Source organism: Trichoderma ghanense (genome assembly GCF_004382785.1).
Source record: "Trichoderma ghanense strain CCMA-1212 chromosome Unknown scaffold_1, whole genome shotgun sequence".
Classification (NCBI taxonomy): Eukaryota; Fungi; Ascomycota; class Sordariomycetes; order Hypocreales; family Hypocreaceae; genus Trichoderma; species Trichoderma ghanense.
In genome coordinates, this window is record NW_027395664.1 from 225,942 (window position 1) to 253,784 (window position 27,843).

At 54.2% G+C, this 27,843-nt stretch overlaps 11 protein-coding genes across 11 annotated transcripts; 6 read left to right on the forward strand and 5 right to left on the reverse strand.

Moving 5' to 3' along the window:
• Nucleotides 1–406: 406 nt before the first annotated feature.
• CCMA1212_001428 (uncharacterized protein) lies at nt 407–1,636 on the reverse strand (the record flags this gene model as incomplete). The annotated part of the gene is made up of 1 exon (XM_073698852.1): nt 407–1,636. The coding sequence occupies one exon, from the start codon at nt 1,634–1,636 to the stop codon at nt 407–409; it is 1,230 nt and encodes a 409-aa protein (XP_073562209.1).
• Nucleotides 1,637–2,085: 449 nt separating this feature from the next.
• CCMA1212_001429 (uncharacterized protein) lies at nt 2,086–2,277 on the reverse strand (the record flags this gene model as incomplete). The annotated part of the gene is made up of 1 exon (XM_073698853.1): nt 2,086–2,277. The coding sequence occupies one exon, from the start codon at nt 2,275–2,277 to the stop codon at nt 2,086–2,088; it is 192 nt and encodes a 63-aa protein (XP_073562208.1).
• A 1,343-nt stretch (nt 2,278–3,620) lies between these two features.
• CCMA1212_001430 (uncharacterized protein) lies at nt 3,621–6,615 on the reverse strand (the record flags this gene model as incomplete). Its single annotated transcript, XM_073698854.1, has 7 exons — nt 6,500–6,615; nt 5,543–6,290; nt 5,222–5,467; nt 4,838–4,980; nt 4,631–4,763; nt 4,167–4,482; nt 3,621–4,100 (listed from the first exon to the last, which is right to left on the reverse strand). The coding sequence occupies exons 1-7, from the start codon at nt 6,564–6,566 to the stop codon at nt 3,621–3,623; spliced, it is 2,133 nt and encodes a 710-aa protein (XP_073561864.1). The 5' UTR covers nt 6,567–6,615.
• A 453-nt stretch (nt 6,616–7,068) lies between these two features.
• CCMA1212_001431 (Uncharacterized protein) lies at nt 7,069–7,443 on the forward strand (the record flags this gene model as incomplete). Its single annotated transcript, XM_073698855.1, has 1 exon — nt 7,069–7,443. The coding sequence occupies one exon, from the start codon at nt 7,069–7,071 to the stop codon at nt 7,441–7,443; it is 375 nt and encodes a 124-aa protein (XP_073561865.1).
• Nucleotides 7,444–9,986: 2,543 nt separating this feature from the next.
• On the reverse strand, nt 9,987–11,111 carry CCMA1212_001432 (uncharacterized protein; the record flags this gene model as incomplete). The annotated part of the gene is made up of 1 exon (XM_073698856.1): nt 9,987–11,111. The coding sequence occupies one exon, from the start codon at nt 11,109–11,111 to the stop codon at nt 9,987–9,989; it is 1,125 nt and encodes a 374-aa protein (XP_073561862.1).
• A 1,644-nt stretch (nt 11,112–12,755) lies between these two features.
• CCMA1212_001433 (uncharacterized protein) lies at nt 12,756–12,953 on the forward strand (the record flags this gene model as incomplete). Its single annotated transcript, XM_073698857.1, has 1 exon — nt 12,756–12,953. One exon carries the CDS (start codon nt 12,756–12,758, stop codon nt 12,951–12,953), a length of 198 nt encoding a protein of 65 aa, XP_073561863.1.
• Nucleotides 12,954–13,826: 873 nt separating this feature from the next.
• Nucleotides 13,827–15,536, forward strand: CCMA1212_001434 (uncharacterized protein; the record flags this gene model as incomplete). The annotated part of the gene is made up of 1 exon (XM_073698858.1): nt 13,827–15,536. One exon carries the CDS (start codon nt 13,827–13,829, stop codon nt 15,534–15,536), a length of 1,710 nt encoding a protein of 569 aa, XP_073562344.1.
• A 1,552-nt stretch (nt 15,537–17,088) lies between these two features.
• CCMA1212_001435 (uncharacterized protein) lies at nt 17,089–17,752 on the forward strand (the record flags this gene model as incomplete). The annotated part of the gene is made up of 4 exons (XM_073698859.1): nt 17,089–17,166; nt 17,278–17,340; nt 17,443–17,626; nt 17,649–17,752. Coding segments are annotated over 4 exons (429 nt in total), but the record flags the coding sequence as incomplete, so codon positions are not given.
• Nucleotides 17,753–19,966: 2,214 nt separating this feature from the next.
• CCMA1212_001436 (uncharacterized protein) lies at nt 19,967–23,130 on the forward strand (the record flags this gene model as incomplete). The annotated part of the gene is made up of 2 exons (XM_073698860.1): nt 19,967–22,096; nt 22,162–23,130. The coding sequence occupies 2 exons, from the start codon at nt 19,967–19,969 to the stop codon at nt 23,128–23,130; spliced, it is 3,099 nt and encodes a 1,032-aa protein (XP_073561866.1).
• Nucleotides 23,131–24,141: 1,011 nt separating this feature from the next.
• CCMA1212_001437 (uncharacterized protein) lies at nt 24,142–24,869 on the reverse strand (the record flags this gene model as incomplete). Its single annotated transcript, XM_073698861.1, has 2 exons — nt 24,142–24,443; nt 24,539–24,869. The coding sequence occupies 2 exons, from the start codon at nt 24,867–24,869 to the stop codon at nt 24,142–24,144; spliced, it is 633 nt and encodes a 210-aa protein (XP_073561867.1).
• A 955-nt stretch (nt 24,870–25,824) lies between these two features.
• Nucleotides 25,825–26,965, forward strand: CCMA1212_001438 (N-acetylglucosaminyl-phosphatidylinositol de-N-acetylase; the record flags this gene model as incomplete). Its single annotated transcript, XM_073698862.1, has 3 exons — nt 25,825–26,104; nt 26,250–26,352; nt 26,413–26,965. The coding sequence occupies 3 exons, from the start codon at nt 25,825–25,827 to the stop codon at nt 26,963–26,965; spliced, it is 936 nt and encodes a 311-aa protein (XP_073561860.1).
• Between the last annotated feature and the right edge of the window lie 878 nt (nt 26,966–27,843).

Below are 27,843 nucleotides of genomic sequence, written 5' to 3' on the forward strand. Positions count from 1 at the left end.
GTGTTTTTTCGGTAACTACGTCTCGGTCGTCTTTCTTCCTTCACGAAGCCACTCTCAAAGGGCCATGAAAATCTTCAAGTGGTGGTAGGAGAGAGCCAGCAAAGTATACCTATGTATAGAAATACCTCTGATCTTTGAACTCTCGATCATGCTATCAGCCATGGGCATGCGAGTCTCCTGATTAACAGCATGTATGCCCAGACATTGCCTATGCGGCTCTATCAAGATCGGGCTGCGATGATGAGGGCACCTCCGCTTCTTGGTGATTTGGATGGGGTTCGTCTTCGATCTCAATCATGTTCGTTTTCGTCAATCTTGAGCTGAAGCCCATCATCAGGCATAGTACAATAAACCCTCTGCGTTTAATCTTGACTATTGCCAACTCTCGCGTTCCGCCCTTCCCAGATCAACCTATCAAGCGCTTCAAGTTTGTCCTCAAAGTATACCAATCCTCTTCTCCATACTCATCGGTACCAATATCATAGAGAACATCCAATGCCTTGATCCCGTCGCCTAGAGCAACCTGAACAAACTTGCGACATATCTCCATGCGATTCATGGGGTGCAGCATGGCAATCCATATCGCCTCTGTAATGTGCGAATTCTCCGTCAGCTTCCAGTCACCCTGCCACTTGAGAGCCTTTCCGAGTTCCGCGTTGTAATGTGCTCGGTATCGCTGTAGTGTCTCTGGAGAATCCTCCGAGTCGGGCATGTGCGGCCACCCATACATCAGAGGATCCCAATCGCGCGTGATCCATCCTGGATATCTAGCGTATCCTAAAGATCGCGGCATTGTCTGGGCAAAATCCCAATCAATGAAACCAGTGACAGTGCCCTGATCGTCCACCAGAACATTCTGCGAGTCGAAGTCGGGAGGACATAGAACGAACCCAGGCGGAGAATCAAAGATTGGCCGGCAGGCTATAATGGCTTCCATTACCTTGGCCTTTGCCTTTCCCCATACGTTTTCTTGCCTGGCAGTGACGTATTTGTCCTTGAGAAAAGCAGAGGTAGAGCTGAATGGACCTGAAGAGGTGAAGTTTATGCTACCATGCTCCTGCTCGTCGCAATCGTACAAAGGCCCGACAACAATCGCGCCAGATTCATCTTCCATGATGGCCCCCATCGTGTCAAACACAAGGCAAGAGAGGTGTGCCATGGCTTGTGAGACGCTTGTCAAAATTCTCAGGCGCAGTTCCTCCGGCGGCAAGGTGCCTGAGTTGTCAAACCACACCTGAGACACGGGTTTGCCGGGCAAAAAGCTCATGCACAGATAGGGCGCACCGATCTCGTTGTTCGCCGTCGTGTCGAAAGCGTGTATCTCGGGCACTGGCATGCTGGTTTTATCCCGGATGAGCCGCATTGTGGCGATTTGCGATTCCATGGCCTGCGCCGCGGTTGGTGTCATGCCAGAGCCCCATCCCGTACAAGGAACGCGGATCACGAGCCTGATGCTCTCCGACTCAACGATATAGGCGATATTGTATGATCCGGCGATTCGCGTCACAAGCTTGCCGCCTGAGCTTGGAGACTTCAACAGGTCACTAGCGATCCTCGCTGCGAGCTGTAGGAGAGATTCGTCTGTGATATCCAGAAGTGGACCAAAGATTTCTCTGTCACTGTCTGTGTCTTCCATGGACGATGGAGGTGAGTCAACGGCGTTTTGTCCAGTTGTACAGTAAAGTGTGTCTGAAGGACATTTCGGACATTTAGAGGACTGAGCATTTGAATGTAACCTTGCTGCCTACCTGGCGCCCGTGCCACTCATTCCCGTACGACCTCAAGGGGGTAGCAATCTCAAGCCGGATACTCGCGCGTCGTCACTGCACGCTATGACCATACGTCAGAAAGTATGAAAGCGAAGGTGGAAAACCCACATGTAGTACAACATCGCCTAAGCAGTGAAGGCATGGGCCAGTAGCTCCTCATACTCGACGACGCTGACGGCTCTGAGCATCCCTGTGCATTGAGGCTATACCAGGATCCAGCCGTCTTATTGACTGCCTGCCCCAGAGCAATAAGCAGCTGCTACGTCATCACCTGATCGACGAATACATCCTTGACAAACATGACGAGGCGTCAACTCTACATAATGGTCTCGAGTTCCTCGTCTTGCAACGTCTTGGAAAAGTCGTAGTGTAACACGCTGCCAGTCTCCTTACTGCCCGGGATGCTGATGACAACACCGTCCAGACGGATGTCATACTTCTTGCTTGGTGCGCCGCCGCCAATACCGACCAGCAAACCGATTCGGACATTTGGAACTGTATGGAGCATGTCTTCTTGCGACAGTTGCCGCAGAGGCTATGTCATACTCTCCGTCAGGCAACATAGCAATAACAAAGTTGTCCTTTCCAATCTTTTCGAGCGTATAATCTGTTGTCATCGTTTGGGGAGACATCTTCAGGACCGCCATGCCTCTCGTCGAGGAAAGATTGTGCGGCAAACATATTCCGTGGTGATGCCGCATATCCACCCGACGGTATAGTCTTCGTGTTTCAGCATATTCGCTTGAGAATGAGGCTGATGACCATTCTCAACACGAAGACTCAATTCCATTTGAAGGAGACAATGCACTGACTCTCGGGGCCTTTTACACACGTACTTGGGCTTTGATAAACGACCCCTCCATCTCTTCCAATCGCCAGTCATCAGGCATACATGCATTCAGCCATCATGTGCTTGCTGAATGCCTGCTCTCTAATAGGGCAAATATATTCGACCGAGGCTGCGACGGTCGTTTTTGCCCAGAGTGACCGTTTCTGAACATATCCCAAGACTTGCGTTGTGGTGTTTCTATGAGGCCACGGTTGGTATCGCGAAGTTGCGTTTGAGGTGTGAGGGATTCTTTGACATCTACATACCTACTCTAGTAAGGAGACAAGACGCTATTTTGCTCATTTACGCTGTAGAGCACTATTGAGACGTAAGATAGGTATACAAGAAGCAGAGCCTCCTAAACTTATGGCTCTTATATTTCATGCCTACGGGATATAGGCAGCAGTGTTTTCTGTAAGCACTGAAATGGTTGGATAAAGTGAGTAGTAGCCTCGATGGTTGACGACCTACCTATGCTTTCCCGGTCTCCAAGGCCCCCTAAGCAGCCCTGCGCAGCAGCTTTGCTTGGACCCTTGTTAATGTATGAACGCCCGAAACTGGCAATAGGCTGATACACCCTTGATCCTTGATCGTGCGTAGTCAGCCTATGAGCGCTTGACTCTTTGCGCCAATAAAGCGGCCACTTATTTCTTCCGCACGGCATTGGTCCAATCCGTGCATGTAAGCAGTCGTTTATTTTGCAGCGCTACTGCGTCTCAGAGACGTGAATGTTGCCTGCGCTTCACAAGGACTCACTCATCTCCGGTGAAGCCATCCACATGGACCGGATTGCCACAGAAATCAAGCATATACGACCATATCCATTAGAGTATACGGGATCCCGTCAAGCACTTCTCTAGAGTGTATTGTCTTCCAGTTTTGGCATCCCAGGCCTCTAAAACTGGAGTTGCATGATTCTGTTTCTTTTTTATGGTTACAGGTAGCCAACAACCCCGGGCTAGACCATCTTCTAACCGTTGAGTCTATTTTACTAATTGCTCTGCGATTGAAGATGATCCAGATTAATCTAAATCGGCTTCCCTTCCTCTGTCTCTTCTAACCTTTAAATATAATAAGGCACCCACAACAACAGCCAGAAATATAACTGTGAAAATAAATGGGACAATTTCAATCGTGACCCCAAAAATTTGGCCGGCTATAAAGGTACCTATGCTTTGCATTGCGCTAATATTTGCATACAATAGGCCAACGTGATGGCCCCCGGACAGAAGGCCAAGGAGGCTATGCATAGCTGGGTTATAGCCACATCCAAGAGCATAGGCATAAATGGCTGCGACCACTTTGGTTGACTGGGCTTGTTTTGCAATTGCTATCCCCAAAGATCCGGCCACGAGAACTACAATGCTAGCCCGTGAGATGGATACGTCCCTTCTCAGTGGGCTAAAGCGTAGTTTTTCGACCAGGAAACGGCTGGTCAGCGGTAATATCATAGTCAACAAAACGAGTTTCAAGATGCTGGACCAAAATATCGAAATATATATCTATGTCAGGTGGTCAGCGATGGGAGATGGTTCATAGACGCCTTTCGCAAAACATGTTAAACTAACTGGTATGTCTGCGGAGCCGGGTCGCTGTGAAGATGGCTTAGTAACGAGGAGTGGTACGTTGCTGCCCGTCGTGGTGAATAGACAGAATAGTATAAGCAGGCCTAGCTTCTTGTTCTCGGTGAAAGCACGATGGGTTAACCCGGCCATTGACGTTAGGAACTGGGTGAGTCGAAAATTGTAAGACGAAGGTATTCGTATCTCAGATGCTATCATTGGGCCACCACTCCTGAGGCCTGGTACGCGAGTCTCTGGCAAGGTGAGCGCGATCAGGAACGACACAACGAGGCAGCCAAACCCGGCGGATATAGAAATCCAACTGCCTACGTATGTAAGAGCCAGCAATACCGGATAGGAGAGCAGTTCGCTCGATATTGCAGCACCCGTAAGATAAAAGAACGTAGTTGACCAGCCAAGGATGGTAATGATTTGAGCGAAAGGTAGTCGGGGAACATATCGTCACCTACCTTTGCGTATCTGAGCTGATGTCACTTGCTATTGTGAATATCATGGCCGAAAGAACGGTGTTACCACCCCCTAATAGAGCCCAGAGTCCCTTCAACCCCACCAAGTGGATTGGGAACGTTTTTGGGACTCGACCTGCGGTGTGATAAGGTCAGTCAGTCAGTCAGTTAAAACGTGTTCGAATATAGCCGTGGTATATATCTACGCACATAAGATCGCGTCAAATGCCTGCGCCAAGATGGTACCTGCAATGGACAACTGGAGTATTCGTTTACGTCCATATAAATCAGCCGCCATACCACATGGCGCAGCGGTTAAGAAACTCATGATACTTTCGAAAGCGGCTATCCAGCTTCGAAGTAGAGACAATTCGTCATGTCCGCAAAAGAACGCGGTTCAAAGTCTTTTATATCCGGCGCCTTTGGCTTCTAAAATTAAAAGTACACAACAATTCAATCTATGCAGCGTTGAAATTAAACTAATTGTACGTAGATATTTTTCAAGATTCGATCTATTAGAGAAGCCCGCATCTTATGGCAATTCAAGTGTCTTTGAAGCTCTACCCAAGTTTATTTGAGTGCCTGTCATCACACGTTTCATACTCATACGTCGCACAATACAAATGTCTTGCCCGCCCATTCATTAACCTTCTTAACCCCGCAAGTCTGGCCGGTACAGGGTCTCCAGGCTTTATCTGGACAGAGTTATAGTGTTGATATGGGTGCCCAGCGTAGATGGCATCCTGCTCTACAGAGTCCCTTATTTGACATTGGTAGAATAGGTGTGGAATCTTAGTGGAAGTGTTGTCAACTGCATGAACAAATTCCCAAGCGCGAATACTAAAGAAAATAATATATCAGTAATCCATATTTCAACATAATATACTGTATAAGGCATAAGCTTTAGTTACTTACCCAGTAACACTATCATGAGAGACCAAGTCCAGAAAGTCAGTCCTCTCCAACCATGTTTTATCAGTAGCCCAAATGTAGACTATAACAAGCCAGTCTCCAATTAAGCTATGATTATAATCCTGGCTATATTGGGAATAAACTGCTCGTCTCCCGCATGTTATCTCAGGAGGTGCATTATCAAGCTTTGTGCGGTTATGCAGTTGGCCTAGATGTCTTGGAAAGTTTTGCCATAAAAATATGGATTTTCGACTGATGCTTCCTTGAGTTAATTGAAAGGGGAGGTCTCTAAGATAGGACCGTATAAGCATGCGCCATGGCGCTTGCCCATCTTCATATCCCCGGGGAATAAGGTCAGCTGATATCAGCCATCGGAATGATCGTACTTTAAGTGGTGTTGGAGGACGAAGCGGACGACTGATCTTAATAGCCAACCACGCATCATGCCAGGCGGCCGCTATCCGTCGATAACGCGAGCTTTGCGTCTGCTCAATTATCGTCTTGTTATGGTCTTCGTCTTTATGAGGTTTTTGCAGCCATAATGGAGACGATTCATCTCCCAGCGGCGGAGAAGCATATTCGGGGAGCGAGGGACAATGGCAGGGGATATAGTGCGTGCAGCGAGGTTTGTCTACAGGCGTAGATGTAGTTGATGATTCTGCGCCCGTGGTTGAGGATTCTGCAGTCAAAAGTGACGATGTTGCAGTCATGATTGATAATTGTGCAAGTGTCTTGTCCATTAAGTAGCTGGCTTTGGCGAATTAAGGCTTTGCAACATGTGGTTGTACGTCTGGTTTATATATCCAGAGAAATCGGCCCGACGCAAAAGTAAATCTCCTCCTGTGGGAATGGCTGGCTTGATGCTTTTGGCGTTTCTCTCATTATGACGATGTATGAAGGGGGTCAAAGAAGGCTGCGACGTCGCCAAAATTCATCATGTACAGGATAGTGTTTACGTACCTTGGGCAGGAGCCACGTTGGGATTGTCTATATCCTGCCTCCTGAAATAGGCAAGTACTACTGGCATAAACCTTGGCTGACCTGCCTTATCTTCTTGTGACTGTGACCGCGACTGCCTAGATGTAGACGGAAAGTGACAATGGGATAATAATGCGCTGCAAATTACGCGTGTGTTGTGTCATTTATCCGTGAAAGCTAGGTAGAGTAAGACGGCGATACTGTCTCAGTTGTGCTCCTATACACGCGTCTGCAAGTCTTCACAGATAGGGTGCTTGTAAATAGACACCATCTCACTGAGTAGCATCGGGATAAAGATCACGAGACGACAAGCCCATGAGTTCCCCATTGCCACGTTGCGCTTACTGGTTTGACATTCAATCTCACTGCAAGGGCGTGCGCTACTAGATAGTTGCCGCGCCCTTTGCCCCACGCGCTGAGAAATGCTGAAGAGACTCCAAAGAAGGGAGTCTTATAAGTGATAGCCAATCCAAAAAGACGCAAGTTTCCAATCAACTAACCCATCATCACATCTTCCGAACAAGATAGTATACTCCCACATTCAAAACACAATGCCAACCTCCGAATCCATCCCCAAACTCCTCGACTCCTTCACCGAGAAATGGTCCCCCCGCCTCGTCGCCGCAATCAACGACCACCACGTCAAGGTGGCCAAGCTCGACGGCGAATTCATCTGGCACGCGCACCCAAACTCGGACGAGCTCTTCTACCTCCTCTCCGGCAAGCTCACCGTTGAGCTCGAGGGCCGCGACGACGTCGTGATGCAGGTCGGGGACATGTTTGTGATTCCAAAGGGCCTCAGACACCGGCCTGTCGCGGAAGGGGCGTCCGTCATGTTGATAGAGCACGAGTCTACGGTTAATACGGGGGATGAGACGGATTCGGAGAGGACGAGACAGGTCAAGGATGTGCGTGGACAGTACTGAGACGGGCTGGTTGTAGAAGTTTCGGCTTACACACGCTCTTTGCGGTGTGAAGTTCAACCATCACACGATCATGGAGACGAATCAAATTGTGACGGTACCTGGTCAGCAACCTCGTGCATTTACAGATCAGCATCAACACCTGTACCATGTACATGCAAGGCAACTAGCCTCCAGGGTCTGTTCTCTGCATCATACCATCTGATCCGGCTTCGGATTCAATTCAGCGGACTCGAACCGCACATTGGGGTCTCGTCAATGAACAAACGCGCGTACATTTCAGCATTCACCTTGAGATCCATTCATGACGAGTGACCGCTACTCCTCAAGACCCGGCAGTGTGGAAAGCCAGGGGACCAACAGCCCCTGACAAGGATCGAGCCGAGCTTCTCACGGTCCACTACAATACATGTAGCTTCAACCCGAGATGTCCACTTCATCTTGATTAGCGCGCAGCCCAACCGCAAAGTCGGATGCGAAATTGAGATTGACAACAAAGCATCATGGATTCGTGCTTTTCAGCTGGTTGTTCTGCGTCTTTCTTTGCGTTCTGGTGGGGTTGCGTGTCTTAACCAGCTGAACGTCCCCTTGCAAAGACAATGGGTCTCGACCCGAATTTCCAGCCCAGGAACGGGCTGTAAACCTCGACAAAGGAATCAGAGCAGACCCGGACAAGACAAGCAGACAAGCCCGCCACCAAAGGTTCAACTTCACGAAACCCATTTCGGGCACACGCGAGACACCCCACCCCACGCGTGCCAGCCGTACGTCGTCCAGGGAATATATTACCCACCCTAGCGTAAATGTCAAACTCCGAGTTGGCAGAAGTAACACCACATGCATGCAGGTATACTTTCGGAGAGGCCAATTGACTGACGCCGCCATCGATCGTTTTTCAAAAGCTTGTCAAAAGTCTTGCAAGAGATTTACGTCACTACGAAGGCGCAGGTTCAGCTCACAGACACAACCCTGGTAGTATCTCTCTTCACGAATCACAACCTTGTGTTCTCGTCCATCTCTCTGGCAACGCGGCAAAGGTGAAGGGGCCTGCCCTTCGCAAAGCTAAAAGAAAGTCCAGCTATGGCGCCGAAATTGGTCGAGCTGAAGCTGTCAGAAACAGCCCGAAATTGACGTCAATCCTGGCGATGGCTGTGAAACAGTAGAAACTACGTTGACAAGTGAATGATGGAAGTGTGAGAAGTTATCATTTCAAGCCATGAGAAGCGAGGTTTGATGTTGCGTATATACATGTATACAGTCAAACTCAGCTATTGTTCGTCATGACGACACCAAAGAGATAATTGATCCACAGCGATGGTTCGGACCAAAGAGGCAAGAAATAACATGAGACACAAACCATCCAACGCAGAAAGCATTAGAAATTGGTCACCCAAGAACCAGCAGCAACATGCAGGCAATCCCTCCAACAATCCTCGGCAGACCGCAACACCCAACACCCAGCACACTGATGCAAACAAGATCGGCGATGGAGATCTCCCAAGCAAAAAGAAACCAGCAGATTACCAACAACGCTTCCCAAAAAAAAAAAAAAAAACAAGGATACAACAATGCGGCTTGACGACACGATCATATGATGGAGCCACAACACGATCCCACCCCATCCGCACAGATCCCCTCCATCGGTAAATTGCTGATCTGCACTCGCACTCAGGGGTGACGACCAACACAGTTTACGGCTAGTTCCACAGATATCCGGCATGAAAGCGAGATGTAATGAATCCTTCTCGATGTTATAGAAGTGAAGATGAAGAATAATTCCCTTCTGTAATCGGATGCTACTTTACTCTCGTCGTGGTTGTACGAATGATTTATGACGCGTTGCAAACGATGCGTATTAAGCCGGACGACATCACAGCAGATAATCTTCCAGGAACAAAGCTGAAACAAGCAAACATACAACGTGAACAAAAACCATCACCTCCTCATACATTACGTCCAACTGATCCTCATTACATCTAAAATAAGCAGTAAGCCAGAAAGAAAACAGGAAACGAAGAAATCTATCTACTATCCTAATTGGTATCTCTCTACATACGGTACATAAAAAAAATCCAGAGAAGAAAAAAAAAGACCAGCAACGCACTCCGTCCCAATAAGCAACTATATATCCCGCTTTCATGTCAGTTTTCTCTTTACACAAGAAAGGGATCAAACAAACACAGTAGGTATCCCCATAGTCTCGCCGTCCAGAACACAAGATAAAGGAAATAATGAAACCAGTTGACGATCCCGTTTCCCCATATCCCAGAGAGCCAAGTTCGTAACTCACAGTGGTAGTGATCCGAGACGGAAAACAACAAGAAAGAAAGAAAGAAAAAAGAAACGACCCTTTCCCTCTCCCCAAGCAAATTTAAAAGAGATATGAGAGATAAAAGAGGAAAGCCACAAGAGAAAATGCCTGGTCGTCCCGCCTGCCAATCACACATCAAGAGTTTCTTTTTGTTCATGGGTGACTTCTCCTCATATCCAGTAGTTAGAAAAGACAGAAAGAAGCAATCGCAGCATGAAAATCTGGCCTCATCGCCTCATTGCCTTGACTTGGTCCTCATGTTGGATATCGAAGACGAACTCCTCACCGAGCTCGTCGTGGTCGTCAACATGGCCGGCGTGCCGCCCTCCTGCCGCTGCCGGTTGTCAAACTCCTTCAAGAAAGCGTAGACGCTGCCCAGCGGCATGTACTCGAGCAGCGGCCGCAGCTCGTCGGGGAACATGTCGGCGCCGTGGTCCTTGATGTCCTCGTTGACGCGGTTCAGGCGCAGCACCTGCATCCAGGACACAATGTCGTCGCCCAGCAAAAACGCCGGGAAGCGCGCCTTGCTCATGTCGTCGAGGATCCACGAGTTGCGAAAGTAGGGGCGGTTGAGGAACTCGGAGATGGCCCTGTAGCTGGGCACCTCGCGCGGGTCGGTGATGCCCTCGGGGATGTCGCTCAGGTGCGCGACGGGGCCCATCCACTGCAGGACAGGGGCGTAGTCGTCCGGGTGCAGCTCGCGGTCGCCCGGCTCGCCAAACGTCAGGGGCATGCACTTGTCCCAGGCCTTGATGATCTCAATGGCCAGGTCCGACGTCGCGTCCTTGAGGCCCAGCCAGCCGACCACCATCCGGGCGTGGCGGTAGGCCCGCGCCATGTGAGCCCGGCGCTCGGCCTCCTCCCGCTTGTCGCGCGGGTTGATGCACAGCAGGTCCAGCCAGATGCGCAGCGGCGGCGTGGCCCCCCGCGACGCGCCGGGCTCGGCCAGCATGTGGCGCACGTTCTTGAGCAGCGACCGCAGCCAGCCGGGGGCCTTCTTCGGGGCGTCGACGCCCTCGTGCAGCGGCAGGTCGGTCCGGGAGGCGTCGGGCGTGGGCAGCGACGCGGCCAGGAAGACGGCGCGCATGTGCCGCAGCGCCTGGGCGAGGTGGAGGGGGATGCAGATGGCCGCGCCGTTGACGAGGATGGTCTCGGAGACGGCGATGTCGCCGTACAGGGCCGAGAGTCCGATGAAGTCGTGCGACTGCGAGTCGCTTAGCCGCTCGTGCACCAGGCGGCACACGACGCGCTCGTTAATGTCGTTGGTCGTCGCCGGCTGCAGCTCGAGCAGGCGAATCTCGCTCCCGGACCGGTCGAGCGGGCGGTACCGAATCGACGTCGCGGCATCGGGCGGGGCCATGGTCGGGTCGGATGTGATGTGATGGGATGGATCAGGATGGGATGGGATGGGCATGCAAATCAAATCACAAAAGGGCCGTGATCAGAAGCTCTTCCTGTCTCGAGGTGCCGGAACCGAATGGTTACATGTAGGCTCGGGACGTTGGCTCGGGAAGACGAGGTCGGTCGCTCCTCCACGCCCAGGGCCCTTTTGCTGCCAGGCCAATCTCGATTGCAGCGGCACTTATACAAGTACTTGTAACAGCCGTGGAAGGGGTCAAGTGTCATTTCCGCCGTGACATTGGGCTTGAACGTGAGCCCTTGCAAGCCCTTCCCCAGGCCGGGGTCGGACGAGTGGCCGTATGGGCTGAACAGCACCCGATGCCATAACCGTCGTTAGCAGCCCACCGCTAGCAGGAGCTGAAGGGTACGAGGGGCCATCAGCTTGCCGGCATTGTCTGTCATCGTCGTGGCCCGCCAGCTCTGGCCATCGCAATGAAGCTGGGGACGCAGGCTGGAGAACTCGCGCTCCCCTTGGCGGAAGCTCAGTTGGGCCCTGCGGTGTACTTGTACCATAAAAGCCGTCCCTACCAAGGGGGGCACGGCCAACCTCTTAGCACACCCAACAATCGTCCTCGGCGTCTTCGCCTGTGCCGGGCTGCGTCTTTGGCCTTGGGATGGGCCTTTTTTTCGTGTGGAGAAAGGCAGTGCGCCAATCCCCTGGCATTCAGCCTCCATCTCGCGCCCATCCAGCCTCAGGTCCCCAAGGCAAGACTAATAAGTACGAACCAACTGCTTTGCCGGCCAACAGAGATTAACCAATTGCCGCGAGGCGCGACAGAATACACGTCCCGAACGGCAGTGCTGAGATGCTGCTGCAGAAAGTCTCCATGTCCCCCGGTCAGCACCAATTCGTCAAGCTGCAGTCGTGGTGACCTGGGAGTCGACTCCTCGGCATATCCGGATCTGGCTCGCGTCGGGACACACTGCCCACCTCAGGTAACATTCTTCGACAAACAAAATACATACGATTGACTATCCAGGCAGACCTCCTCCTCGGCAACCCGCTGAGCCCTTGCCATTCGCATTGACAAGACGCAAGAAACCTCGTACCACTCGCAACTCAAATGGCAAGGGAAGAACCCGTTCTACCATGCTATCGTACGGAGCCATCCACTATCTAGTATCACATGGTCGTCAGTGCGGAGAACTGTGAGACAATGCGATGATTCGTGGGCTCGTGGACTCGTGGCAGTCCTACAAATACTTCCTTACCCGGTCAACAACAAGACAAGCATGGCATGGCGTACTCACGCCTGTTCAGCAACAAGCCAAACAAGACAGGGCTCTCGGCTTCGGCCAGGATGTTGCCTCTTCCATTACCTAAGTGGTTATCAAGGCCACCCATACCCCTGCTTCGCTCTTCGTGCTAGAGCACAAGTTCTTATCCGCTCCCTCGCTCTCCCGTCATAACTTTTCGTGTACTAATCCACGGTCCACACAGCCAACCAGCCAGCAGGGCCTCGCTTGCTTGGCGGTTCGGTCCTGCAGATGCCGGCCGCGTGGTCGCGCGAATCGCAGGCGCCAATTGCTGAATCCATCTGGAGCCTGATGCAATGCAGAGGCAGAGCGTGTGCCTGTATCGTGCAGACGGCCATTCTCCAGCATGCCACGCCCGTCACGCGGCCGACGACCCATCCTCGAGCGTTGCACTCTGCCCTCGGTCTCGCCCACGGCGAACCGCAAACGCATGAACGGCCAAGCCTCGATACGCCTCGGCTTGGAACATGCTCACGGGGCCACGGCCGCTCGAGTACGACTCTGCAAGGTCAAGGTCAAGCATCGCCAGCTTCGCAAACCGTGACATCAACCCAATTTCTCACCGCTTCAACGCTTGCAGACAGCACATACATACAGCTATTCCCAAGGCAGCAAGTGTCCGCGGCGGGAGACATGGACAAGCCAACGAACTTGATATCATTGTGGAGTATGAACCATCAATCGGTCAACAGGGGACCCCTCGTGTTCCGCGTGTTCTTGCGGAGAGGTTCGCATGGATGAATGGAAATCTCTTCCTGATCAACCTCGTCGTCAACGTGGTGCCAAGATGAAGATTTCTGGCGCCATTAGCTCCTCCAGTTGACGGTAGCGAGACCCAAGGATGGTAACCAGTTCGGCTCGTTATCTTGCCACTTCTAACTGTCTCTGACTGGCTGCATCTGTGTCCTTCTCTCTGCTTCAGTTTGCATCTCTTTGTCTCCTCGCCTTCGGTCAGACTGAGCTTGTCCGTCGTCCATTCTGTATCCGGAACTTCCGTGATTCGCATCGACCAAAGAAGAGCAGCAGTATAGAGAGAAAATAGGTCGATAGTCCTTGTGAGTCAACAAGCATCGGCTTACCCTCGCCCGCCGAGTTCAGCTGTCCAGGTGGGCTCAGGTAAAGGTCCGGTCAGTCGAGGTCAGGTCACCTCAATGTTGGCCCTCCTTCCCCTCCTCTTCCGTATCGATCCCAGTAAATCCTGTGATAGAATGTGACATGTAGTGTTGTTGGTTCACCCCAAACTTTTTTGAGAGGCTCCATCGAACTGCAGATGCGGCCTTTTCCAAGCTGCAGCTGTGCCACCACGGGCTGGATACACGCCCGTTGAAGCAACATATAAACGGACGGTGGGATCCCATGAGCGAGCTCTTGCTGTGCCATTAACTCAGTCTGCTTCTTCCCGGCGCCGACCATCACAATGGCTTTCCTTTGGTGCCAGTCCTTGTCTCATCAGAGCTACTGGAGCGAGTTTGACCTCAAGGGCATCAAGATCAAGATCAAGTCGCCTAAGAAAGACGCCATCCGGGGTGCCTCGGACCAGATTCCCCCGTATTTTTGGGCCAAGGGTTTCCGCAATCGGGTTAGGAAACTCCTCGGCCGGAAGCCCAGGAAGCACTCTTTTCCCGTTCACAGTGGCTATTCGGAAGCAAGAGACTTGGTTGGAGATGGCACCGTGCCGGAGCTGGCAGTGCTGTCGAACCAGGCTCGGGCGTTTGTGGCCGAGGTCTTTGCAGATGTTGGAGATGCGTCGGAAACCTCGTCCCTGGGCGAAAAGCAGTCGTTGTCCTCTCTCGAATCGGGCCCTAGAGTAGTCCAACTTAAGCTATCCGCCGATCTGCAGGCCTGGAAAGAATCCCAGCACGCGGCCGGCAACATCCTGCCACCAAAGGGCGCTGGCCTAAGCCAGGCCTCGGCCGGCGCCCTTCAGAAGTTCGGAGCCGCGGGCTGGCCCGACGCCCTCAAGACAAACAATGCCCTCTTTGGCTGCGGCATTGCCAGCCTGCTCATGGGCGCTGCCGATGCGCCCACCATGTTCTCCAACTATGTGACGGACATGGTTTTCTATTATGAGCACGGCTACAATTACGTCTTCCCGGCGCTGGAACCGCTGCTGCAGAAAGGCCTCGAGGATCCCCATGCGCTGCGCACTCCAGGGGGGCGCGAGCGGCGAGACGCCGTCGCTCTCGGCAAGCAGTACATCCAGGGTAAGATCGCGCTAGAGGACCGCTTCAAGAAGAACCTGTCGTATCGATCAGCGCGATTGAACCGGCGCACTGCTCAGATCGTCTCCCTGTCGGAGAGCAGCCTGCTGGGCATGGCCGCCGAGGCGATCGCACGCGGCTGCGATCCGGGGGCGGTCATGGCCGATCTGGTCTTCAGCTCGCCGGGAACCGACGTCGTCGACGTGGGGTGCGATCTGGTCAACTCCGAGGTCATGAACTCGTTCCTCAACGTGACGGACATCACCGAGACGGGCATCGTCAGCGACGAGGTGCTGCGCCGGGTGTATGATGCCTACGCCGCAAGCGGCGCCCGTATGCTGACCCAGAGATGGCATGAGCCGGTGGCGAGAATGTGCGCCGCTCTCTACACATGGCATATCCAGAACGACCGCCACATGTTCTTCCGTCGTGCAATCCTGGGCTGGCCCAAGGCCCGCAAGACGCCGAACCAGCCTCAGTTCGAGGCCGACTTTGACGAGGTTTTTGACAAGCAGTACCGCACAACGGGCTTCAGCAGACCGCTCGATGCCAAGTACGCCTGCAATGGCGAAGACACGTGCGATCATGTCCACCAGTTCTTCCATCGCCATCACGACAAGCCGCTGCTGAAGGATCTCTGGCGGTTACTCGTCACCGAGCCTCTCGCGTACGTCAGGGGCGGCGTGGTCGATGAGGAGCGCGAGTACGAGTTCGCGGAGGGATCGCGGCTGGCAATGGCTGATCTCTTCGCTCGCGGCCAGGTGCTCGAGATGGTCTGGATCATTGCGCATGCGAACCACCACGCCTGGCAGGTGAATCATCTGTTTGAGGCGGCCATGTTTGGCAGCATTCTGGACGGAGGCAAGCTGATTGGCAAGCTTGACAGGCAGGAGGAGGAGCCTCTGGGCGAGAAGGACGTGGAGTGAGTGAGTGAATGGGATGAGATGAAGTTGGATTAAAGTTGGAATGAGGAGAGAGTGATTGTCCAACTAAGTATTGCGTGTCATGTGCAGCTCGGTGTTGGGTCGAGCGTGGACCAACAACGTGTACGGTTGTACTTGGCGGCAGACGGGAGGTACTTGGGTTGACTTGGGAGGAGATACCACACGCAGGGAGGCATTGCCTCTGCACAACGACGCTACGGCCATGATGCAAGTAAATTTTTTTTAGGATGAAATGACTTACGGTAATGCAATTTCATGATCACTTATCTATATTCCAATCTGGCTCCTGGTTGTTCGTAAACGCAGAGCTGAGCAGCGGCTGCCATCCCAGCAGTGAAAAAAAGACGGACAGAATCTGAACGCTTGTTATCTTGTGCATTCGGCGATGTATGTGAGTGCGTCCGACTCCATGGCACCGCCCACCGTCCTATTGTGATACTTAACACGTCGCTCCTTCGAAAGCCCCCAGCATGAAGATGACAAGGAGGGTATCACACGCATGTAGTCCATGAGCGAGCCGTTCCTCAGTTAGACGTATAGCAGCGCATGATGAATGAAGTAGGTAATATCGTTCCTTCTCTGCTAGTCTAAGGTAACGACTAATTTATTAGAAAGTTGGATGTTTGACCGTCACTGACAGGTAGGTGCAATACGGACGAGCTCCCGAGAATGATGGTATCAGAAAGCTGGGGCCATTTCCGACATCGAACCAGTGTATCATAGCACCTATGTGATAAAGACGGGCGTAACCTCTCCCCCGTATTTAGAACATTATTCCACGTTTCTGTTCATAGCTAAGAGTCCGACTCCATTCAAAAGGCCTCTCTCTATCTGATCCTCGCAAACGATAGAACAACGAGTCTCTCGCATTGTGATAAAGCCAGATGAGAAGAGTTGAGCTCAGCCCTTGAATACACATACGATACAGAGGGCAGTCAAGATCAGTACGCCCCGTCATAGAACTGCTATCAGAACCAGTAAACCCATCAATTGCGACATATGCCATGATGGAAAAGACTTTGGTCTCTCTGTCAAAACGCAATCATACGGGTTTTGCCAAGCAAGTAACGTATAGCAATAACTGGCGCGGGACCAATACAGGACGCTTACCTATATACACCCCGTATGAGACGCAGCTGTCCCACGTCGCATGTAGCATCGACGTCGGAATAAGCATAGCAAGGGGCGGCGCCGAACGCAAACGTGGACGTACAGCTAAAACGCATGATTCCAGAAGTCGTACCGCCGGCTTCCATCCTCGAAATGGGTTGGTTGCATACATACATGCAGATGCGGCTCCCAAGGGCTTTGGCGACCTACATCAAGGTTGTGTGGCTCGTGATACACTCCTCTCCAACAGGCTTTTCGTGGTGAAGAAACTTGGGTACCACATGCGTACACAATCTCTCGGCGAAGAAATATTCTGGATAGTCTCACAGCTGCATTCTGAAATGGGTTACACATCTGTGTTGTTGAACGTGGACGGCATGCAATAGGGTGGTAGTGCCCAACCCTACTACTGCCGCTGACAGGTCGACATCTGGGCCATGGACAGAAGGCAGTAGAACACGATGAAGGGCAAACGGGCATTTCATCAACTTCCTTTGGATGCGTGTGCTCGCGTGACTTCGTGCAGAACCATATATAATAGTCCATGACCCGCAGAGGTGACATGAGCGGTTGTTGGACAGCGCCGAGTACACGCGACAAGAGCCAATTGTAGATCTCGCCGGCCTTTGACGTCGCTACACAAGCCGCGCGCATGCGTGGAGGTGACCCCTACGAAGTATGTGCATACTTGATGTGCAATGTCAGCGAGTGTTCAGACACTGACCTATTGGCGACTGCTGGAAATCAGCATCAACGCCTGCAAAGCCTGATTGAACAGATGATGTTCCATGATCGGCACCAGAGATCTTCAGACGAGTCTTTTGTTGCGTGGAGCAGCTCCGCCTATGGCATCTCACATGATGCATCACCAAACGCGGGGAAGCGAGCAAAAACCAAGACAGATCAGTCCTGTCGCTCGTCCATCAAGACTGCGTGTAGAGAAAGTTCCCGAGTGGCCGATGGTCAGCTCCCATTGGTTTCCAGGAAATGATGCCAAGTCAATAAACAACGAGAATGTCACAAGTGAAAAGCACCCGACAGACTACTCGAGAATCCCGGGTAAGGCCGGGTTTGGCGTTGGGGGCTAACGCAGGTTGTCAGCAATCTAGATGAGGCTTCATCCCAGGCGTTTGCTAGTTGGCTAGGAAGCGGCCGAGAAAGATAAGCATAAATAAAGGGACGGAGGATGAAAGAAAAGGGAAAAGGGGGCCGGTTGGGGACACAGCTCCTTGGCTCCGTCTCCGTAGCTGCAAATCTCACCAATGCCCGGTGCCGAAAAACGCCAGGATATGGTGTTCACGGAGCATGTCGGAGCGAATCACAGGAGAGACGGAGAATTGGCTGGCGGAAGACGGGCAACGACACGCACCAAACGTGAGGTTCGGGAGTTCGAGTGACGGAGACACAGGTTCAGCCCCCACCGAAAGGAAAAGGCAGGAACAAAAGACGAATCAAGGGTGTCATAAAAATAGCAAACAATAGGCCGAAGACGAGGACGAGGAAAAAGGAAGACGAGGCGCCGTGCTGCCAAGGAAGAGCGTGCCGAGACCGGGCCTGGTCGGTGTCTCGTCTCGGCGGCTTGCCTGCAGTGGACGGATCTGAGTCGTCACGAGGCGGGTGAGACAAGGCAAGGGAAGAAAAGGGAGAGTCGTGGAACGGAATCAATTGCATTCGACGACGGTTCCGGCAAACCGGAACGCCAAATTCCATTCGAGGCTCTGTTGTGATTGAAAGCAGCTGGAGGGCGAGACAAAAACAAAGCAGAGCATAGCATAAGATGGCAGAAGATGACGGAAAGGGGAAGAAAAGAGACGGCATCGCCAGTCCGGCCAAGACGCTGCTAAAATCACGAGCTACAGCCAACACCGCCTTTGGAGCGGCAGAATCGGTCCAAGGCTCTCCGCCAGCAGTCGCCTCAGGGCTTCTAGTGGCCGCCAGCTGCTGCCCGCTAGGCGAGGTGGTGCCCCAGCCCGCAAAATCCCCACGCCCAAACGCCCTGAAGGGCCCGCACTGGCGCTGTGCATCAGCGCTGGGCCGGGGGGGGGGGGGGCCTTGCAGCGGTAGTTGCTTGGCGGCCGCGTTGGTTGGTTTGACGTTGAGAGTGTGGCATCATTCTTGGTCGAACTTTTTCCTTCGTTTCTTTTTTCCTGGGCACGGAGCTTGGCGACGGAACGGAGACAAGAGAGGCGAGGGAAATAGTGATGCTCGATGTCAGGATTGAGAGAGACTCGCGTCAGATCTCAAGGTTCAAAGCTGTCAATTGGAGAGACAAAGCGCACGACATCGAATCACGACTGGTGAAGCGAGTTTGACATCGATACAGCACAGCCATTCAACGGCACTCAGCCGCGATAATCCATCTCATCAGATAGCGTCCAGCCTTCGGAGCGTTTCCCCCCCATCCTGCGCCGCGCCACGAACTTGTGCCGGGCCCATCGGCGGCTTCGCCACGGAACCGACCAGTCCGATCGAGTGACGACACAGAATACGAGTGGGTGACCACCAAACACGCACACAACGCATACGCATACACGCACACTCAACACTCGCACTCGCAGCCTGGCGCCCAGCAACTCTTGCTTCCAACTCTCCACCCCGTCCTTCCATCTGTTGCTGCCTCTCTGCTGCTTCCAAGCCCTTTGCCCCGGAATTCGGACTCGCTTTGGCTGTGGCTTAGCGGCACTTCGATCCAGGTCCAACTGAATCCTTATCAGAACTTCGTCCTGGCCTCATTTCCACGTGCGAACCCACTTCTTCCGTCATTCCTGTCCTGTCTTGTCACCCTTCACCGGGTTTACCTTGCTTTCTTCTCCTCTCCCCATCCTCGATTTTGCTCTCCTGCATGTCTCGCCATCACAGTACTCCTCGCTCGGCCACCATTGACTGGGGAGTCACAACAAGAGTGCAGTGCCAGCCCGTAGGCCGCTGCTTCTCCCAGCTCCAGCTTCCGTCGGAGCCTCAATCCGCGCCTTGGGCCAGCAGGACCAGGTTCGCATCTTGAAACGAAGCTAAGAATAAAGGGCGACAAAAAAAGAAAAGAGAGGACAAGGTAAAGGAACAGGGCCAAGAATATCAGGCCGGTATTGCGACACGGGCATAATCTGTTGGGCAGAAACGACACCAAGGACGACCGGGAGGAAAAGAGGAGGAGGAGGAAGAGAGAAAAGGAGAAGGAGTCTCAACAACGAGAAGGGGGGCTTTTCATCCAAAAGACACACAAATCAACCGATTGAAAAGATACAGAGACGAGAGACCGTACGTCCGCCTCGTCGCGAAGCCGCGAACCGAAACCACCGCCCGCCATGGCGTGGGACAACCTCGACATCACCAAGCCGCACTTGGTCTACATCATCCTCGGCGGCTTCACCTCGCTCTTCATGCTGTGCTCGTCCGTCATCAAGGAGCGCATGTACATTGGCGAGGCTACCGTTGCCACCATCTGCGGCGTCATCTTCGGGCCTCATGCGGCCAACCTGATCGATCCCCGGTCCTGGGGCAGCGCCGACATCGTCACCGTCGAGTTCTCGCGCATCGTCCTCGTCGTCCAGTGCTTCGCCGTCGGCGTCGAATTGCCCAAGTTCTACATGGAGAGGCACTGGCGCTCCGTCGTCTTTTTGCTGGTGCCCGTCATGGCCTTTGGCTGGCTGATCGTCAGCCTCTTCGTCTGGTGGATGATCCCGCCGCTGAGCTGGCTCGATTCGCTCGTCGTCGCCGCCTGCGTCACCGCCACCGATCCCGTCCTGGCCTCGTCCGTTGTCGGCAAGGGCAAGTTCGCCAAGCGCGTGCCCAAGCACTTGCGAGACCTGCTGTCCGCCGAGTCCGGCTGCAACGACGGCATGGCCTTTCCCTTCATCTACCTCTCGCTGTTCCTGATACAGTACAACCGCAGCGCCGGCGAGGTCAGCTTCCACTTCGTCGTCTACGTGATCCTCTACGAGTGCATCTTTGGCGCCTTCTACGGCTTCATGATCGGCTACATTGCGCGCCGCGGCATCCGCTACGCCGAGGAACACGAGCTGATTGATCGCGAGAGCTTCCTCGTCTTCTACTTTGCCCTCTCACTCTTCTGCGCCGGTTCGGGTAGTATCCTCGGCGTCGACGATCTCCTCGTGGGCTTTGCTGCCGGAGTCGGCTTCTCTAACGACGGCTGGTTCGGCGAAAAGACGGAGGAGTCGCACGTTTCCAACGTGATCGATCTGCTTCTCAACTTGGCCTATTTTGTGTTTTTTGGAACCATCATCCCCTGGGAGCAGTACAACAACGGCTTCCTGGGCATGGAGGTCTGGCGCCTCGTCGTCATCGCCATCTTCGTCATCCTCTTCCGCCGCATCCCCGTCATGATGCTGCTCAAGCCGCTCATACCGGATATCAAAAACTGGCGCGAGGCCCTGTTCGCAGGCCACTTTGGCCCCATTGGCGTCGGCGCCATCTTCGTCGCCATTCTCGCGCGTGCCGAGCTGGAGCACGACGAGCCCGTGCCGCTATCGGAACTGCCGCCCGAGGGCACGCCTCACTACAACCTCATCTACCTCGTATGGCCCATTGTCACGTTCCTGGTCATCTCGTCCATCCTGGTCCACGGCTCATCGGTTGCCGTCTTCACGCTCGGCAAGCGCATCAACACCCTGACCCTTACCATGTCCTACACCGCCGCGCCCGAGGACGGACCGTCATGGATGAACAGGCTGCCCAGGATCTCGTCCCAGTCCAGATCCCAGGCCCGGACGATGTCGGAGACGTCCTTTGACGACTACAAGGCGCCCGAGTTCCCCCCCGGCACCATTCCCCCACCTGCGCAGTTTCTCCGTCGCCAGCGAGAAGAGGACGGTAACGGCCGTTCGGGCAGTCGTCCGTCGTCATTGGTGGCCAAGAAGAGGAAGCACAGGAAGTGGGACGACGGCATTGGGCCTGGAGGCCCCATCAGTCAATCGGCCATCTTCCCTAACCGGTCAGCACCAGCTTCGCCACCACCCGAAAAGGAGACGCCCCCCGAGCCGGAGGTCATCGGTTCTACCCGGTCTGGAGAGAGCCCTACTGAGGTTGACTTGGAGAAGCCGGCCGATGTCGAAGAGCCTCGCGGTCGTCGCGGACGAGCCGATGAGAGTCAGAGCCCTCCAGCACCACCACACGTCAATGTGTATGAGGAAGGCGAGCACCTAGTGCTTGAAGATGACGAGGGCGATGTTCTTGACGCTCGATCAACACAAAACGAGGTCGAAGGAGGAGGGAGGAATGAGGAGGTGCCAAAACGACCATCACTCGTGCCCACTGGGCAGAGATCCAAGTCTGAGGCAGAAAAGTTCCGTTGGTCTGTGAACAACATCCGCCGTAAAGTGGGGGACGTGTACAGCTCCGAATTGGAGAAGCGGAAAGGAAAGGATAAAACCGGTCGACGACATGAACCAGCCCGAGCTTACCAGTTCGGCAATGCGGTATGTTTCTTTCCTCTCTCCTCTCACGAGGTATCTGGAATTTGCCTTCTAACTTGCTACGACAGATCATTGTCGAGGACGAGGACGGCGAAGTCGTCAAGACATACGAGCTGCCTCCGCAGAAGCCCGCCGGCCAGGAGGGCACCCGGATCAACAACAGTCTCAAGTACCTGGGTCTCGGCGCCCTTGCACGGCACCCCGAAAAGTCCCCGCCAGCGGCCATGGAAGAAGGCAGGGCGGGCGAATCCTCTGCTGCTGGCGCAGCCGCTTCATCTTCCAGGCCGGTGTTCAAGCCCGGCTGGACTAGCGGCTTCGGTGGCAAGAAGGGCGTGGCTCACCAAGACGACTCCGACGATGATCGAAAGATTCGCTTCACGATTGGAGGCGTGGGCCGACGCATGACCAAGGAGGACTTTATCCGCGAGGTGCAGAAGCTTGACGCGAGCACGCGCAAGGAGGTTGTGGACCGCTCTTCCGCCTCCACCGCGCTCAAGGACTTGGCCCGGCAAGATCTCCAGGTTCAGGGCACGAGCCGCCCGCTCAACATACCCGAGATTACCATCGAGCCCGAATCCAGCTCCGGCCCTGCCTCCACGTCGGCGTCCACGTCGGCGTCCACGTCGGTCTCACCCGCTCCCCGCGGCAGCTACCGAGACTCCGAGTCCGTCTCCCCCCGGCGGCAGGCTGATGCGCCCCGGGCCCGAGATGGCAGCGGCGTAAATGCCTCTGTCCAGCCTTCCGAGCTGGATGGTGAGACCGCCGTGGAGCGAAACCGTCGCCTCGCCGCGCTGGGAGGCCAGCGAAGCGAAACTGAGCGCAGTAGCAGCGCAGTCGACGTCCGTCAGAGGCTCGATGATGCCAGCCTCTCCACGGGCGAGACGCCAGCCGAGCGAAGGAGGCGAGAGGCGGCCCTGGGCGTGGGCGGCCCGACTGCCGCCGAGGACAGCGACTCGGACGACGAGGGCACGCCGCGAGTGCCTCCCGCGAGAAGAGGCATCCGGTTCGCGGAGCAGCCAAGCAGACAAATGCGATGATGATTTTTGCTGTTTCTGTCTCCTTAATTTTCTGGCAGTTTGTGGTTCGAGTTAGGGAGCAGGCATAATTTCTCTTTCTCTTTAATCCTTGTGCTATATCAAGACCTCGAGTTTTCTCATCTATCTGCATAAGACGGGCTTTTTCTTCTTGGCAAAAGAGGTGGACGCTGATGTATAGTGTCATGGGAAGGAAGCGTGCGATTTCCATGTTTCTTTACAAGATGATTGCATAGCGTAACCTGGTATGAAAGACGGTATGACGGACGAAGGTCTGTCTATTTCATTTTACCCTCCTACTCGAGTTATTTGTCATGTTGCTTGATTTCGCTACCTATTTAGGTGTGACGATGGACCATGGGGGAGGGGATGAGACATGGGGATTTTGAGATGTGCAATGTATGGCGTGGTTTTTTTCAAACGCGGGTTTAGGATATCCACATAATATTGACGAAACGCCTTATCGATACTTGCAAAGTTGTTCTGTTTCTACGGTGGTATAATTCAATTAGTTACTCGTTTGATAAGAATCCACCACGAGCAAAGATCCTCCCGCATTCCGGACGGACACACCTTCCCACTCTATAGTCATCCCAGATCTCACTACGACTCGGTATCAGAGCACCCATCAATTCGTCGTGACAATTTCCTTGATTTCGCGTAGTGACATCCACATTCGGCGTCATCGAGCACATTAAAGTCATGTTGGCTCCAAGAGGCGCCCCGGAATGGTCTCCTCTGCCACGGGAGCGCGTCCCATGAAACGACTCGACGGTATCGTACCTCGGAACTGCGGAAGGACAACGCTGAAGTCGGAATTTGCAGCCTGAGGTTGCATTCCGCAGGTGGCCGATATTCGGCACGATAAGGCGATCTCATGGAAAGAATGCGGGTGGCATGCCGAAGAGGCCGGAGCTTCGTGAGAGCCAGAGTATCTATCAGTCACGCAACACAAATCGCAATGCTTTTTCCTCCTCCTTCTCTTCATCTACTGCACATGTGCACACACGCCCATCATTTGATCGAAAACCCATTCACCCACAAATACACCCCCGTCACAAGCAAACTCGGCACCGCCCACAACAAGTCCAGCTCAACCACAGCCCACACCCACAAGCACCCCAGCGGCGGCGCCCTCTTCATGTTATACAGGTACCCCTTTGAGTTGGTAATGTACACGAGGGCGCAGCCGGCCGCGCAGCTCATGGCGAAGAAGAGCAGCTGGCGGAGGGGCTTCTGGAAGCGTTGCGGGAGGCCGGGGAGGAGCGTCTGGTTGGCTTCGTGGGGGTGGAGGACGTAGAAGAGGAAGAAGAAGGCTGTTTGTTTCCCAATATATACCACATTAGCCATCAATTCGTTTGTAAATCATGTAATGTTGCTCAATTGTGTAGAGTCGAGAAGGTGAGCTTACCGCACCACGCCCTGCCCGCATTCGCAACGACCTTGTCCCATTTAATCACCGTCCCATACTGATTCATCACCAAGACGTCAAACGTAGAGTGCAAAATCGCCAGCGTCGTCGTCCACAGCAGCGCATCCAGGAACCGCTCCGCGCCAGGCGACAACTTCCCATCATCATCGTCTTCGTCGCCGGTTTTCCCTGCAAGCTCCTGTTCTCGCTTGGCGGCCTGGTCAAAGAGCGATCGCTCCTGGGCAATGTCCAGCAGCGTCTTTTCGGTGGGCGGGGAGCGGTCGGGCTGGCGGAGCTTGATTTTTGTTGGATCCTTGCGGTTTTTGGCCATTTCCCTTGTCTCAATCTCTGTCGACTTCTGATGTAGTTTGATTGAGTACTCGAAAAGTCGTAGATTCGATGTGGTGAGAGTAATCTGATGTTGAGCTTCGACATTCCACACACGTGTCTCGTGAGCCAATCGGCAAATGACATCAGACCAGATCAGCCGAGGACAGACGGGCAGCCAATCAGCAGCCATAGCGGGACTCCGCGGGTGCCTTATCGATAATGCTCCAGGGCGGACTGCCCCTGGGGGTGGCGCTACAGGTGCCCTCTAGCGGTTAGTGAGACATTGAGAAGCCTGGACGATGTCAGAGGCTACGCAGACGAGGTTGATGTTTTATGCTTGCGATATGAAGGATATATACAACAGCTCTTTCACTGAATATAGGTAACTATATGAACTATCTAAACTATGAGTATATATCAAGTCAACCAGCTCACTCTCATCGTCCCTCACCGCATCATGTCCCCGTGATGCCTCCATCGTCCCTTGCAGCAGCACCTCGTCCGCGACCCCCTCCGGCGTCCATCCAATGTTTCACCCTCTCCATCCTCGGGCCAATTGCCGCTCATCGGCCCTTGAGCGCCGTCTGGCTCCATTGCTGCAGCTCTGGCTGCGGGCCGTTTCTGTTTACACATGCTCTCACTCCCTCACTCACTGACAGAGAAGCTCCCCCACTTGATGCCGCCGGTTGATTTCCCGCAGAAAAGGCACGCACGCACTTTAGGACTCGGCCGGCAACCCGCTTTATCCCCCAACAAAAACATCCCACCAGTCGCATCACCACCATAAACACACACGCGCGAACACGAAGCAACGAGTAACGAGATCCAACACCAAGCATATCACGCATCTCAAGCCTCAACCACGAGCAGCAACCGACCCGAAGCAACCCGCAGACCATCCACCATCACAGCCGAGGCTCGCTTCGTCCCGCAGCCTCGTCGACACTCCCGCCGCCATGCCCACCTCCCTCAGTCTGCCCTTCGACCTGCCGTTCCGACTGGGCCTCAGCTCCAGGTCGCTGCTGGTGCTGACGGCGTCCCTCGTCGCCGTCGTGCCCGCGCTCTACATGTGCACCGCCGGCGCCGTGCGCAACCGCTTCCCCGAGCTGCTGGAGAAGCGCGTGTGCCTGCTGATTGCGCACCCGGACGACGAGGCCATGTTCTTTGCGCCCACGGTGCTGGCGCTGGCGCGGCCCGAGACGGGAAACCACGTCAAGATTCTCTGTCTGAGCTCAGGTATGGCGGCCAAGGGGGCGAAAGAAAACACCGCCGGTCTGCCACTATAATTTTGAGTGTGATGGGCGGCGGTGTTTTCTTTCGCCCCGTTGGGCGGATGCCGAGGAACAAGAGCAGAGCAGTGACTGACACGGCATGCCTCTAGGGAACTCGGAAGGCCTCGGCGAAATCAGAAAGAAGGAGCTCGTCCAGAGCGGCCTGGCGCTGGGCCTGCGAGACGAGTCCGACGTCTTTGTCGTGGACAACCCGTGAGTGCCTGACCAACGGCGCATCCCTGGTTGAGGGGCCACTAACACAGTCGCCTGCAGCAAGGACTTCCCCGACTCGATGACGACGCACTGGGACGAGACCAAGATCGCCAACCTCCTCACCAAGGCCTTTGCGCCGCAGCTCGCGCGCCAGCGGGCCGAAAACGCCTCCGAGCCCACGGCCAACATTGACGCCCTCATCACGTTTGACGGCCGCGGCGTCTCGTCCCACCCCAACCACATCTCCCTCTACCACGGCGCGCGCGGCTTCGCCAGGGCCCTGACTGAGGGCAAGCCCGAGTGGAAGAGCCCCGTCGACGTCTACACGCTGGGCACCGTCGGCCTGATGCGCAAGTACTCGGGCGGCTTCGACCTCTTCACCACCATCGCCTCGACCTTGTTCTCGCGCGGAGAGGACCCCGAGCACCCCGAGAGGCTCGTCTACACCAACAACCTGTTTGGCTCCGAGCCCAAGCTGGGCACCGCCTGGCGCGCCATGACGACGGCGCACAAGAGCCAGATGGTCTGGTTTCGATACCTGTGGCTGGGCTTTAGCCGATATATGCTCGTCAACGACCTGCGGCTCGAAAAGGTTGACGAGGAAACTAACTGAATATGAACCCTGCCAAAATGGCAAACGGAAGAAAAAAAAACCCCCCAGAAAAAGAACATATATCAAGCGAGATAGAGTCTGCATGTGTCTTTTGTTCGAAGGAGGTACGTGAGGGGTTAAGCTGGTTGGAATACAAGGATGTGACTTGACGATCAAGAGGAGGGTGGAAGGGCGTTGCATGAGCGGCGTTTTGGGGCAGCCGGCTACTGTGTATGGTATGACTTGAGAGCCTAGATGCATGTCAAAGGCCGTTTTTACGCTTTTACGATGAGCATCTCTGCGCCTTTGTGTGAAATGGTTCGACTTGAGCTGGGCGGAATAGGAGGTTTGCGCCAATAGAGCAGCAGGTATGGCGCTCGATGGCCGGTGTGGTACTGACGCCTCTAGGGACGTGTCTCGCTCCTCATCGGCGCTCATCAGATCTGCGAATGCATTGGTGGAAGCTTTTGTTCCAGCCAGTCTCACGACACTACGCAAACACTACAATGTCAACGACTGTGGAAGGATGGCTGGAGTCTCTGGAGCCTTCACAACTGCATGGCTGACACAAAGTCAGGTCCCGCGTTCGCCTCCGATTCCGGATTTCGAGAAATGGAAGGGTTAGAGAGCATAAGCCGTTCTCGACCGGTCCTCAGCGACGTGCTCGATGAAACGGGGGGGTTTTGGAAAATCTCCAGCGCCTCGAGAAGAGCGCGAACCACCGCGTCACGTCTCCAGCCGACTGCTGCCTACCGACGTTAGCTGCCCAGGACGAAGAAACCAAGCCGGAGCCGGAGCCGGAGGCAGCACCCACGGCCATCCCCAGCGACATGTCCTTCGCCATAACGCCCCCGGCGGCAGCTGGCGAGGGCTCCGAGGTTATTGGCCTCCACGCCGCG